Source organism: Anabrus simplex, chromosome 3 (genome assembly GCF_040414725.1).
Source record: "Anabrus simplex isolate iqAnaSimp1 chromosome 3, ASM4041472v1, whole genome shotgun sequence".
NCBI classification, from domain to species: domain Eukaryota; kingdom Metazoa; phylum Arthropoda; class Insecta; order Orthoptera; family Tettigoniidae; genus Anabrus; species Anabrus simplex.
Window position 1 is genome coordinate 330,602,778 of NC_090267.1, and position 16,036 is coordinate 330,618,813.

General features: G+C 38.6%; 1 protein-coding gene across 1 annotated transcript in view; it reads left to right on the plus strand.

The window, feature by feature from the left end:
- Positions 1–16,036, plus strand: part of Mitofilin (inner membrane mitochondrial protein mitofilin) — a 197,711-nt gene that overhangs the window by 169,598 nt on the left and 12,077 nt on the right. The window contains exon 9 of the mRNA XM_067143176.2: positions 6,864–6,998. Coding sequence (XP_066999277.2) covers positions 6,864–6,998 — 135 coding nt within the window. The remainder of the gene's footprint in view (positions 1–6,863; positions 6,999–16,036) is intronic.

Consider the following 16,036-nt stretch of genomic DNA (forward strand, 5'->3'; position numbering starts at 1 on the left):
GCAATGGAAACTGATGTTTCTAATGCAAGAAATATTGTGAAAGCTATATAACCGGCATGACTTCATTTTAATCCACAAACATTACCAAACAGAAAAATGATTGTGGTGGTGGTGAAAACCTGATTACTTAGCTTGGTAAGTCATTATGACTAGAGACGAGAATTTGCCTATTTTATTCCGTGTACAGAAACGTAGGCTTTTGATATATAAATCTGTTTTAGGGTCTTCTTAGCTATATTTCGCTAGTTTTATTGTGCCTATAAATGCCTATTTCAGGAGTTTGTGCCTATTTGGAGTATAATTGCCTATTTGATGCCTATCGAGTGTATTTTTTTTTAATCCGATTTTTTCTTGTAGCTAGTGTGCTCGACAGAATTATCTTATCTTTTTTCAATACCTGTTTACCCCATGAACATAAATGGGAATTCTCAGAAGTCACCAGTAACAGTTCTAGGGAAATTTCCATCAGGAGAAACAAGGAACAATTAGACCTCGAAGACTTCAACCCCTCGAACCTCCCTAAGACATATGTGAGAATCGGTCAACGTCGAACTACTGTATGTTGCACAACCCATATGCCCTGTACCTCCTTTTCTATGCGAACTGTTGTACGCGTACGCTTTATGTTCTGAACGTGTTGAGATTTAATGTGAAGAAGAAGAAAAATAAGAAGTGTGTTTGCGGCAGTGCCCAAAGAAAAATCGTCAAAGTCCTACTGGCTGGAGCCGTGGATCAGAGGGGATCCCAATTTCACTACAGATGGAAGGGTAGGCTGTAAGGAGGTAAGTTCGTTTGTTCCTTTTATCCTTGTTGTGAATGAGAATTACGATCGCCTTTCATTCTAGCATTTATAGGCGTATTAATGTATGTATTGTGGCAAGTTATTTTGTTGCAATGCTGTACAGTATTAGTTGGGAACATTTAAATGTAAATAATCATTAAATTACTGAACGAGGAGTTGGAACTCCGGTGGTCTCTTGTCACAGAATGGATGAAAATTAAATCGGTATTTTGAACTGTGATTCATTTCCTGTGAAAGTAGAGATTTACAATTGAAATGCAATTTTTAAAACTGTCTTTAAAAAAATCGTTAGTTCTATTACTCGCTAAGCCTTCGCGAAACACAGGTTGCAGATCCAATGTTGCCCGGCTAGGATGATGCCAAAGCATGTCTTACAAGGTTGCCAAGATTATTTAGAAGACCAGGCCAGCGAAAAGACCGTTGGACTGGATTGGTGAGGTCGGGTTAGTAACCGTTGTGCTTGGGGGTGGGGAGGGGGAAGCAAAGAGAGTCTGAGGGGCGTAAGCTTCCAGGTTAGCGCTGCGAAGTCGCCAACAAACCTCTAGCATCCCTCCTAGAGTCTTGCTAAATTGTAACAAAAATGAGGTTATGGGCGCATGCCACGACAATATCAAATTACGCGGTTTTTAATTTTCAGCCGGGCTGAGTGACTTAGATGGTTGAGGCATTGGCCTTCTGACCCCAACTTGGCAGGTTCGATCCTGGCTCAGTCCGGTGGTATTTGAATATGCTCAAATACGTCAGCCTCGTGTCTGTAGATTTACTGGCACGTAAAAACCTCCTGCGGGACTAAATTCTGGCACCTCGGCGTCTCCGAAAACCGTAAAAAAAAAACAAGTAACATTATTTAATTTTCAATGAGGATGGCGGCCTGGTGGTCACACATGATGCAGGATCTATTGCAGGCAACATAAAATAGTTTTCATGGCAGCTGACCTGGCTAACCAAAGCCGGTGAATAGCAACAAATAAAATGTTCACAAATCTGAGATTTATAGTGCCTCCGTTTTAATCTTTCCACCACCAACTTAGATGAGGACGATATAAGAATTCTTTTGAAAGGTCCAAAGCACAACTGGCCTTGTTTCAACTCGGCCCTTACAGCCTCCAAACTCGTAGTTGAATCAGAAGTTGCTATCAGCAAAATGCCACATGAACTACAAGACGAACTCAGAATGGATGTAAAAAAACAATTAAACAAAAGTTTTTTCTCAAATAATCGCACTGCGACCCCTATCACCAAAATCAATAAAGATTCCCTTACTGAAAGAAAACAAATTCTCAATCTTAAAAAGAAAGTCAAAGACAACCACCTCATCATTACAAAGGCCGACAAAGGCAACACAACAGTCATTATGGATAAAACAGATTACATTCAAAAAACCAAAACTTTCTTAGATAATGACTCCTTTTCGATAGTTAAGAAGGACCCAACACAATCAATTCAAAGGCAACTGAAACAAATTCTAAAAAGCACATCTTTTCTCCTCACTGAGCAAGAAAAACAAAAGTTAATTACCATGAACCCAGGCCTACCAACAGCTAAAGCACTACCCAAAATCCACAAAACCGGTGTCCCTATTCGACCCATAATAAACTACAGACCAAGCCCCTTATATAAATTATCTCAGTTTATCCAACAGTTTCTTAATAAACATTATAAATTCTCATCAAATAAATCTATCAGGAACACTATAGAATTAGTGAACAAACTAAACAGTTTCAAGCTTCAACCATATCATTCAATGCACTCCTTTGATATAGTCAACATGTATCCCAGTATAAAAACCAACTCATTATTCCCGATCATCGAAAAGAACTTACTTGCCAACAATCAACTAAGTAAACTAGAAGTTCAAGACTTTATGACCATACTAAGATTACTAATTAACAATAACTACTTCACATTCGATAAGATCATTTACAAACAAGATGGTTTGGCTATGGGTTCACCAGCCTCAGGAATTTTAGCAGAGATCTACCTTGATTTCCTAGAGCACACCGCCATCGACAATAACATCAAATTTGCTAATATCCAATTCTGGGCGAGGTACGTAGATGACACATTTATAATCCTAGATGAACGCTCCATAGACGCACCATCCACCCTCAAAAACCTTAATAACATTGATCATGACATTAAATTTACCTTAGAATCAGAGACAAACAACTCCATCAACTTCCTAGACCTAACAATCAATAGGCACCCCTCTTCGTTCACATATAGTATCTATAGAAAGCCCACTCAAACGGCCACTACTATAAGAAATGACTCACTACACCCCCAAACACACAAAGCGGCTACATATAATAGCTTAGTAGACCGAGCATTCAAAATTCCAATGTCAAGAAAAAACTTAAATAAAGAATTGAACACCATCCGCTCTATAGCAAAATTCAATGGATATAATGAATCCTTTATTGAAAGAATAATCAATAAATTCAGACACCGCCCAAAAACCACCCTAATAAAAGACAATACTAGCACTGCCACGTTTTCCACATTTACCTTCAATAAAGAAATTTACAACGTCACTAACGTCCTTAAAAAACACAACGTTAAAATAGCCTTTCGTACTAACAATAGAAGCACAGAGATTCTACACAACTCTTCATCAATAAATAAAAGTAGTCCTTTTTCTAAATCAGGTGTATATAGGTTTTCTTGCCAAGACTGCAAAAGTTCTTACCTAGGGCAAACAGGACGCAGCTTTAAAATCAGATATGCAGAACATGTCAATGCCATAAAACACAACCGTTTTTCCGCGGTCGGCCTACATATAAAAGAATTTAAGCACAACTTTACTGAAATAAATCAAGATCTTGAGGTACTAGATATTCTAAACAAAGGTTCTCTCCTAGACGTCACTGAAAACCTCTATATTCATTTAGACCAATATTTCAATCCCAACCTAAACTTAAATGATATCTCAGAGAAACCAAAGATCCTATTCGACTTTCTCATTGAATTTTTCAAAAACATGAATATCCCGAAAAACAGATCGGTCTTTCAGATTATGCATAATACTTTGTCACGCCACACACTTTCACCACATCACCCTCCATACTTCCCTTCCTTCCACTCCTCCTCCCCTACCACTCCTCCCCTCCCCCCTCCTAATCCAACAATGGCCGCTCCCCAGACCTAAACTATACAACACGCTCTGTTTCTTCTTCATCTCGCGACATAGCTTTTCCGCCTCATGTCCCGCAATAAACATCACAGAAACCTGCCCCCCCCCCCCGTACACGTAATGCTGCAACAATACACCACAAATACTGGCACAGTCAACCTCCAAACTCTCAAAAACGTATTCCTGAATACCAATTTTATATTCCTGTCGAGCTGAATACCGGACCTGTGAAGATTACAAGATTATTTTGTGCATCTACAGAATGGTTGTTATTGAAGCTATGTAATATAGAGAGAGACTTTCATAGGTGGTTAAATGAAGAAGTTATATCATGTTCAAGATCATCCTTTCACATCTCTACACAGTATTTAAAATACAACTCTTCTCAGAAGAACTCTTAAGGTTTCACCTTACTCTTTCCTGCCTGCTGGCTCTTTAGAAATGTGTGCGCGTGCGTTTTTATATTCAGGTATCTTTCAAGGCAAATATTTTCGCACTGCAAGTTGTGTGGTTAAGCTCATTTTTAATATGCATAACGATGCATTTGTTTCTACATTCGGCCCTGTTTTCATCTCCTCGTAAGATGTGTATTGTTTAATGTAACACCTTGTGTAAAAATTGGGTTAAATGAAGGAGTTATATCATGTTCATAATCATGCTTTCACGTCTCTGCACAATATTTAAAATGAAATTTACCGTTGGTCTTTATAGCTATTGTTGAAAGTGAAGGAGAATTTCCTGTTGTATATGTTTATCAGGAACTCAAGGGAGACTTCATTAGCTAGTCGGAACATAGAAAAAATGAACTCTTCTCAGAAGAACTCTTAAGGTTTCACTTTACTTTTTCCTGCCTGCTGGCTCTTCGGAATTGTATGCGCGTGTGTTTTGTATTCAGGAATCATTCAAGACGAATATTTTCACACTGCAAGACGTGTGGTTAAGACTATTTTTAATATGTATAACTTTCCCTGTTTTTATCTCCTTGTAAGATGTATATTGTTTAATTTCCTGTTGTGTATGTTTATCAGGAACTCAAACGAGACTTCATTAGTTAGTCGGAACATTGAAAGTATGATGAACTCTTCTCAGAAGAACTCTTAAGGTTTCACCTTACTTTTTCCTGCCTGCTGGCTCTTTAGAAGTGTGTGCGCGTGCGTCTTTTATTCAAGAATCTTTCAAATTCAAATATTTTCGCACTGCAAGTTATGTGTTTAAGCTTATTTTTAATATGTACAACTTTTGCTCTCTCAGCGGTGCATGTGTTTCTACATTCGTCCCTGTTTTTATCTCCTCGTGAGATATATTATTTAATGTAACACCTAGTGTAAAAAATGGGTTAGATGAAAGGAGTTACATCACGTTCAAGATCATGCTTTCACGTCTTTGAAAAATGAAATTTACCGTTGGTCTTTATAGCTATTGTTGAGAGTGAAGGAGAATTTCCTGTTGTGTATGTTTATCAGGAACTCAAGGGAGACTTCATTATTTAATCGGAACATAGAAAAATGATGAACTCTTCTCAGAAGATCTCTTAAGGTTTCACTTTACTTTGTCCTGCCTGCTGGCTCTTCAGAAATGTGTGCGCGTGTGTTTTATACTCAGGAATCATTCAAGAAGAATATTTTCGCACTGCAAGATGTGTGGTTAAGGTTATTTTTTAACATGTATAACTTTTGCTTTCTCAACGATTCATTTGTTTCTATATTCATCCATGTTTTTATCTCCTTGCAAGATTTGTATTGTTTAATGTAACACCTTGTGTAATATGAATGCCTACACACTGGCCTATTTTCCCATTTTTTGGCTGATGATGACGCCAACACAGCGTCGAAACTAGTCCCAAGTGCAAATACATGTTATAAATAAACCTATAACATTTTTGTATTGAAAAGGTGGAACCTTTCTAGTTTTTCCTATCTTCCATTCTCAGTTCAATACGGACCAAAAATGAAACTCTTATGTTTAAAATACTTATGTCCAGACAAGTAGTGTCATGGAGTATGCATTTGTTGCTTTGTTATGTACTGTTATATACTTCAAGTTTATTTTGTGCTTTGTAATGACCACTGCTGTACAAGGTATACGTTTGGGTTTGTAATTTTGACCTCTACTCCGTATTGGTCCAACAATAAAGCATTTTGTATTGGATGGCAAGGGGTATGAATACTTTTGTCCATGTCTGTATATAGTTTTTGTGTCTTAGGTTCCATATGTCTTCTCTTTGAAACACTGCATGAATAATTTCTTCTTCCATATCTTCAGAAAGAGCTAGGTAACGCAAGCAATTAATCATTGCCTCTCATTATCTGAAACTTCGCTTAGCTTTAAGGTAAGTGTACTGCACAGCAAAGCGCAGATGGTGTGAACACCTGAGTTAGAAACAAACGCTGGTTATGCTTAGCGTTGAGTAACACGCTGAGCCTACATTGGCAGATTCAATGCTGCCTCAGTCTGGTAGTATTTGAAGGTGCTCTAAAACACCAGCCTAGTGTCTATAGATTTACCAGCACATAAAAGAACTCTTTCAGGGCAACGTTCAGAGATCTCGGCATGTCCGAAAGCCATAAAAGTAGTTAATGGAACCAATAACATTATTACTATCTGTTCCACATAATTTGATATGAATTGAGATTGACTATTACGGCTGTGTTACAGCATGAGAAACTCTACTTGCATACGGAGAGCTTACGTCAATTAGAAAACATGAATATGCCATTCCTACTGTAAATTTTCACCTGTATGACCGTCTTTTATGTTTGTATAACCAAATCTGTCTTTAGCATTGAAGTTGTCCTTTGCCATGAACTCCTATATTTTGCATAATATTACTTCTATTCTTATTTCGTTTTGTCTTTTCTCAACAAAAACTTTTTATGTATGGACAAAAAGATGCATATGCATATGTAGAATTTACTATTTCTGCTATAGGTATTAGGAGAGGAAAGGATAAGAGAAGCATTGGAATCTGCTGCTGTCGGCAGTGATGAGTCATTGATCCAGGCAGCAGTAGAAGCAGAATTGGAGAAGGAAAAGCGGGCGCTGGCAATTGAATTTCAGAAAAAGGTGAGTCACATTTCTTTCCTTCCTCTATTTTTGGCATGAAAGAAAGGTTTAGAAGATATTATTTTAATATAAGTTCAGTCTTATTAATCTGGTTGTCATACTGTGAAATCCCTATTTTTTATTATTATTATTATTATCAATAATATTATTATCTATATATTTAAAACATCCAACTGGCCATTCTTCTGGACCAATATGCTTCAGTCTTTTCTTATTGGCTCCAGAATTACCTGCCAGTGAATCATCGGGCATTGACAGAACTTTTTAAGTTCAGTCAACTTTGGGTAATCCTAAAATCAAATCACTAAATGACCATTCCAGCAATTGCTAGCGAAGGCTTGCCGTAGCCTGCAATACATTCTGTACTTTGCAGATTGCACACAGTTAAGGAGCAATATCTTTATGTAATTATTTAATTTAATTTTTCGGGTTGAACAGTGTCGTACTTGTCTGCGCATCACGTACAGTTTGCCGACGTTTCGAATGCAAATTGCAATTTCTGCGTGGGAGACTGATTACCTTGGATCGAGTAGGGGTATTTCAGTCGCCTTGACAAAGAATACTGCAATGTATTCGAAACGTCGCAAACTGTACGTGATGTGCAGACAAGTACAACACGGTTCAACCCGGAATTCTTCACACCGTGGAAGCTTCACTTCTAAGATATCTTTATGTAATATCAGCGAAGCTGAACTATTAAAAATGACAGGCAACTGTATACAAACGTGCAATTTCAACCATACATGGTGCACATATGACTTGGTACTATCTGGGAAGAAATACTGTGGGGGTATGACATCCCTAGCACCCCTAGGTTGGCAGTCAGGAGAGAGTGACATGTGAAAATAATCAAAAACTACCAATATTAGTGTCTAATCCAGATTTTTCGGGGTTGCTGAGGTGAATACTGACACTCAGAATGTAATTTAAGTTTCCATGGGCATTACTGTTGAATTTGCAGTTTTCAGGTTCACTAGGCTGATTGTTGACAGTCTCATTGATAGGTGGAATTGTGTACATCATGTATACATGCAGTTATCATTTATTTTTATTATTTATTTGAAAGTATCAACTGCTTCCCAGACAATGTGGGCTGCCACAAGGACAAAGTTCCATGCGAAAAAAAATCTAAAACTGGAACTTTTAAATTAAACATACAACTATAAAAAATTACAAAATGTTTCATAAAATATGTCACCATCACAATAAAAAATCTACAAAAATTCTCATCTCTCATAATGAACAGGTAAATACTTACAGTAAATTTTTTTTTTTTTAACCCACACTTTTCCCTTTGTGAAAATCAATGTTCATAAATATGTCTCTCGGTTATCGCCATCCATCAATGGCTGCTAATTTCAGACGAGCACCAGCCATAAGACATAATCTGCACAGTTGCTAGGTAACATTGCCATCCATCCGTACCTTACATCGCAGCCTGCACGGTTGCTAGGGTTGCACTTAGGTCATACATTCTGTGACACTAAATTCTGTAATGCGCATTTTCAATTAACTCCCCAGCCACAAATCATATTTGCGTCAAAATGTACCCGGGCTGCTCATGGAGCAATTTCATATCAAGACAAGTTATCTGACCTATTTATAAAGAACACTGCACGACAGCACAGGTTCTCTAGTTGTTATTGTGGTGGAAAATAAAACATACATACATACATACATTATCATTATAGACTGTTATGCCTTTCAGCGTTCAGTCTGCAAGCCTCTGAGAATTTACTAAACGTCGCCACAATCCTCGATTTGCAACTAGACATTGTTGTGGCCTCATTTAGTTCTATACCTCTTATCTTTAAATCGTTAGAAACCGAGTCTAACCATCGTCGCCTTGGTCTCCCTCTACTTCTCTTACCCTCCATAACAGAGTCCATTATTCTCCTAGGTAACCTATCCTCCTCCATTCGCCTCACATGACCCCACCACCGAAGCCGGTTTATGCGTACAGCTTCATCCATCGAGTTCATTCCTAAATAAGCCTTTATCTCCTCATTCCAAGTACCCTCCTGCCATTGTTCCCACATTTTTGTACCAACAATCATTCTTGCTACTTTCATGTCTGTTACTTCTAAATTATGAATAACATATCCTGGGTCCACCCAGCTTTCGCTCCCGTAAAGCAAAGTTGGTCTGAAAACAGACCGATGTAAAGATAGTTTCGTCTGGGAGCTGACTTCCTTCTTACAGAATACTGCTGATCGCAACTGCGAGCTCACTGCATTAGCTTTACTACACCTTGATTCAATTTCACTTACTATATTACCATCCTGGGAGAACACACAACCTAAATACTTGAAATTATCGACCCGTTCTACCTTTGTATCACCAATCTGACATTCAATTCTGTTGAATTTCTTACCTATTGACATCAATTTAGTCTTCAAGAGGCTAATTTTCATACCATACTCATTGCACCTATTTTCAAGTTCCAAGATATTAGACTGCAGGCTTTCGGCACAGTCTGCCATTAAGACCAAGTCGTCACCATAGGCCAAGCTGCTTACTACATTTCCACCTAACTGAATCCCTCCCTGCCATTTTATACCTTTCAGCAGATGATCCATGTAAACTACGAACAGCAAAGGTGAAAGATGACAGCCTTGTCTAACTCCTGTAAGTACCCTGAACCAAGAACTCATTCTACCATCAATTCTCACTGAAGCCCAATTGTCAACATAAATGCCTTTGATTGATATTAATAATCTACCATTAATTCCATAGTCCCCCAGTATAGTGAACATATTTTCCCTCGGTACCCTGTCATATGATTTCTCTAGATCTACGAAACATAAACACAACTGCCTATTCCTCTCGTAATATTTTTCAATTACCTGGCGCATACTGAAAATCTGATCCTGACGGCCTCTCTGTGGTCTGAAACCACACTGGTTTTCATCCAACTTCCTCTCAACGATTGATCGCACCCTCCCTTCCAAGATGCCAGTGAATACTTTGCCTGGTATACTAATCAATGAGATACCTCGATAGTTGTTGCAATCCTTCCTGTTCCCTTGCTTATAGATAGGTGCAATTACTGCTTTTGTCCAATCTGAAGGTACCTTACCAACACTCCACGCTAATTTTACTACTCTATGAAGCCATTTCATCCCTGCCTTCCCACTATACTTCACCATTTCAGGTCTAATTTCATCTATTCCTGCTGCCTTATGACAATGGAGTTTATTTACTATCCTTTCCACTTCCTCAAGCATAATTTCACCAACATCATTTTCCTCCTCCCCATGAGCTTGGCTGTTTGCAACACCACCATGATGATTTCCTTTTACATTGAGAAGATGTTCAAAATATTCCCTCCACCTCTCCAATGATTCCCTGGGATCTATTATGAGTTCACCTGAATTACTCAAAACACTGTTCATTTCCTTTTTCCCTCCCTTCGTAAGATTCTTTATTACTGTCCAGAAAGGTTTCCCTGCTGCTTGACCTAGCCTTTCCAGGTTATTACCAAAATCTTCCCATGACTTCTTTTTGGATTCAACAACTATTTGTTTCGCTCTGTTTCTTTCATCTACGTACCAATCCCTGTCTGCCTCGGCCCTTGTTTGGAGCCATTTCTGATAAGCCTTCTTTTTACGTTTACAGGCTGCTCTCACTTCATCATTCCACCAAGATGTTTGCCTTTTCCCATCTTTACACACAGTTGTTCCTAGGCATTCCCTTGCTGTTTCTACTACAGCATCCCTGTATGCCACCCATTCACTTTCTATATCCTGAACCTGCTTACTGTCTACTGTTCGAAACTTCTCACTAATCATATTCATGTACTTCTGTCTAATTTCCTCGTCCTGGAGATTTTCTACTCTTATTCGTTTGCAGACAGATTTCACTTTCTCTACCCTAGGCCTAGAGATATTTAGTTCACTACAGATCAGATAGTGGTCTGTATCATCGAAAAATCTGCGAAAAACTTGTACATTCCTAACAGATTTCCTGAATTCAAAGTCTGTTAATATACAGTCTATTATGGATCTGGTACCCCAAGCCTCCCATGTGTAGCGGTGAATAGCCTTATGCTTGAAGAATGTATTCGTAACAGCTAAACCCATACTAGCACAGAAGTCCAGCAAACGCTTCCCATTCCCATTAACTTCCATATCTTCCCCACATTTACCAATCACCCTTTCGTATCCTTCAGTTCTATTCCCAACTCTCGCATTGAAATCGCCCATTAGCACTATTCTATCCTTGCTGTTGACCCTGACCACGATGTCACTAAATGCTTCATAAAACTTGTCAACTTCATCCTCATATGCACCCTCACATGGTGAATACACGGACACAATTCTAGTCCTAATTCCTCCCACTGACAAATCTTCCCACATCATTCGCTCATTTACGTGCCTAACAGAAACTATGTTGCGTGCAATGGTATTGCTGATAAAGAGCCCTACCCCAGACTCTGCCCTTCCCTTTCTAACACCCGTCAAGTAGACTTTATAATCTCCTCTCTCTTCCTCATTATCTCCCCTTACCCGAATATCACTTGATCCTAGCACATCCAGATGCATCCTCTTTGCTGACTCAGCCAGTTCTACCTTCTTTCTTCCATAAGCCCCATTAATATTGATAGATCTCCATCGAATTCCATTTCGTTCGCAAAGTTGTTTCCAAGGAGCCTGTCAAATGGGAGTGGGACTCCATTACTCCCATTGGTCTGAGGCTTGCTTGAAGTGTTCTGAGCTCGGTAAATTCATGAAGGAGAAAATATTAAGCAAAAGTTACACAAAACAAGGACGACCGAAGGTAATACGAATAAACAGACAATAGGATGTTGAAGATACTGGACAACCTACCTACTTGGTAGCACATTCTTGAGCAAAACTATCAGGTTCATTAAAGTATCACTTCATTTCAAATATCTGGGCATTACCCTCCAAACGACCCGGACCACCTTCTTTATACATGTAAAAGAAAAGGCATCAGCAGCGATTAGAGCCATGAAAGACATTCAAAATCCAGAAAAACTTTCTTTGACCACCGCAGTGAAACTATTTCAAGTGAAAATAATGCCAGTCCTAACATACGGAATGGAACTTACATGGGACCATTTAAAAATAAGCGACCTAGGAACCCTAGAGAAAGTGAAGGCATCATTCCTCAAGAGAACACTCGGTGTATCAAAATTCACCCGATCAAGACTTGTATACGTACTAACAAAAGAAGACTATCTAATACAAGAGATCAGAAATAAAATCCTTCTACCTTCAACGGACTCCTTTCAGCAAACATTAAAAAGACGGGAACAAAAAAGAATTGATATTTGGTGGGAATTTTACAGCACTGACGCGATGACGAAAAGGGACTGGACCCAGTCAGACTATGAGTTCAGACATGTGGTCACCAGGTTTGCATGACATGGTTTCCATCGTGCAGTCTGCATCAGTAAGAGATTCCATGAACCGTGTGATTCGTATATATGTGAACTGTGTGGTGGAAGATACCATTTGCAGTTTTGCAAAAAGAGATCAAAGTAATTGTGTGACTATGCTAAACAAACATAATGCACATTGTGCGCACTTCTTAATTATTATTAAAATATCACTTACTATTCATAAAATTCCTTAATAGCCTTCAAAAATTTTATTTTGAATCATACGTATATAAACTAAGACATTGACACAGTGCTCAACAGCACTCATAAAATTGTTTGAAGTTATTGTTTGTGTTGTCTCCTATTCCCACCTCCTCTTCTTGTCCTTCCTGGTCTTCTGTATCATGGTGCATAGAAATCTCACTTCTGCTGCTTGGAGTTCTGAATTGTCCTGTTTTGTTAATAATGGTTGTTTCCATGTTATACATGAGGATGGGTGTATAATAGGATTGATATGTCATCATAGCTTTCAGTGGTATTGTTTACCCCAAAGCAGCTGTCATACTTGGTGGTAAAATTGAGTTGCCTTTCTAATTTGACTGTCCACTTCATATTTTGCAAGGTTGTCTTTTGATACTATACTACCCAAGTACATTAACTTTGGAACACTGTCCAGTTTGGTGTCATTTACTCTGATTTTATGGTTTGTCATCTCCCCTCTGTAACTTCTTCACCACAGTCTTAGCGTTGCTGATATTTAAATCATGTCTTTTAAACTCCCAGCTCCATTTCTGCAGCTTTTCCTCTGCATCATTTTTTGTTTCACCCCAGATTTACACATCGTCTGCAGAGATGAAAGCTTGTAAGTCCTGCTGCTCCTTCCTTTTTATTGCCATTATTATGGCATCCATCACAGTGATAAATAAGAAGGGTGAGAAAGCACTGCCTTGATGTACTCCTCTCTTCGTTTCAAACCATTGAACAGCCCGTAACCTACTTGCACACAACTGCTGGTTTTATCATACAACATCTTCGTTCACTTTTGCAGTAAGACTGTCTTGATAGCCCAGCTCTTTTAGGCATTTCCATATACGCTCCCGTGATAACACTATCATGAGCCTTCTCAGTGCTAGGAATGGTAGAAAGAGTTCTTTCCCTTTTTCCAGTGCTTTCCATTAATATCCTGACAGGAAAGATAAGGTCTGTAGTTGTTATTCTGGGCCTAAAACCATATTGTTCCTCTTCCAATAAAGGTTCTGCAATTCCTCTTCATTTACTCTGTGATTTTTTTCTGGAAGTTTTAGATCATGAGAGCACAGAGTAATTCCATGGCAGTTTGAGGTATGATTATACCCTTCTTCCAATCTTCTGGGATAGTGATTTCCTGCCATTCTGTGGGAGTCTATACAAGCACTGGATTGCTGGAGTTCCTGCTGCTTGCAACATATCTGTACCTACCTCATCCACTCCAACTGCTTTTCCTTTCCTTGTACTTTCCAGGAACTTTTCTATCTCCAGCAATGTAATTTGTTGTTTCTATGCTTCTACTTACCTCGTTACTACTACAGGGTTCCTCACTGTCTACTCCATGTAAGAACTTATCAAAAAATGTCTTAAATTCACTCCTGATTTCATCTTCTTACACCGGAGGTTCCGTTGTCCCCTTCTGCTTTATTGACTTTATATCCTCTAGCGATGAGAGCCTCAGACATATTTTACCAGTCGGTGGTGATGTGCCGAGATATCGATATGGACCTTGAACCTGAGGGCTGACATGGTTCAAATGCTAATCATTTCTTCAGAACATACTAATGCATATGTCCTGGGAATATGAACTTCCTATCTCTAGTCTTTCAACATGTTCTGTTTTTTATGAACATGAGTGTGCCAGAGGTGCCAGCTATTATGGATTTCACCTCACGGTTACAGGATTACGTTCAAAGGGGAAATTATTACGAAAATGCAACAATATCACAAAGAAATAATTTTCTATGGGGAAAAGAGAAATCCTTTCGAGCATTACTGCTCAGCCCTCCTCGTATCACCACTTGTGAGTTGGCAACGATACTTCAGTTGCCACTTCCTTTTGTTACCCGCGAGCATTGTGAAATTCATTGTGATTGAAAGAGTTCTACTCTGCTCTTATCCACTGTAAAACCTTAAATAATATAAGTAATATTGTATTTGAAGCACTAAGTGTACGTGACAGTAACTCTCCCGCAGAAAGAGTTTTCAGTGTTGATAGGAAAAATAGGAATTCCGGCCTACATTAAACACATCTTTACTGGAATCGTTTATAGTCCAGAAGGCAAAAATGTAATGGGGGGGGGGGGGATGCTTCAAGAAAATCCACACTGAAAAGCAGCTGATGGGTGAAAAACACGTTACAAAGAATGTTTTTTGACAGAACTCACTGGTAATGTGCAAATTTTATTGTGTAATACGAAATAATTTAGAATACAGTAAAATCTTGATTATCCGGGGTGAATGACACGGATAATCCAAAAGAATATGTTTATTGCAGGAAAAATGCCTTCAATAATGTGTTTTAACACTAGAATCGCCGGAACATATTATATACCTGGAACCGCCAATGTGGTCATTTTGACTGCTATTGAAATTATTATATCTTCGTTCTCGATACACACGGTTACTCATTATTATTTTGCCTCTGTTTCTTTACATTGCTTTATGAGTTTCAATATTTATTTATCAACAGAAAGATGCCACGCACTCGTTACACTGTCGTCAGAAACATGCCGCTATGAATATGAAGTAACTCCTGGATTTTCTTTCAAGGGTTATGGCAAGCAATCCAATTAGGTGCCATATTCCCAGTCTGCTACAGTCCACTCCATGATGACATCAGTACCTAATGGCGCATTATCTGGCCATGGGAGGCCTTTACCTTAGTTATCGAGTCCCCTACGATACCATTCTTTAGCGGTTACGTTGTCTACGGCTGTAATAGAATAATAGAGACCTCGTCAGTACTCACCCTATGCGAGGCATCATTATAATTTGAATACTGTATAAACAAGGAATTTCACCAAACTTGTCATGCTGATAGTTATAATAATACTAATATCAACGTACCTTCAGCTTGAACAATCCGGATTTCAGCGTGATCTGAATCACTGCTTTCCGAGTTATCACTTGACTGGTAGTAATCTTCGTATGCATTTTCTCTTTTTAGGTCCTTTATATCTGGACTACATTCTACATCAGACATATCTTCAGGATTGTCATGCAATAGACTCAGCAACTGATGGTTTACGAGACATGTTTACTGTACTGTGACAACCTGACGAATGATAACACTACCGGAGACGCAGTGGAAATAATGCTCGTACAATTCGTAATATATCCAAGTTCTGTTGTGTTTTTTTATCATTACCGTTTTTGGTAGGATAATTATAAGTAGATTGACTATATCTCAACGAGAGATGTGTTATAATACATTTTATTATGATAATTAATACAGCGGTCAAAATGATCGCTCCGGTGGTAGTAGGTATACCCGCTAAATGCAAAATTAATTATATTTAATATGGATTTTCCTGACTACTAATCAGGAAAAGTCACTGCGGATCAATATCCTACAATAAAAACTGTAGTCAAAACTAAGTTTGGAAAATGTGTAGTGGTCAATTTGACCGCTCCGACGGTTCTAGTGTTAAATACAGTACCG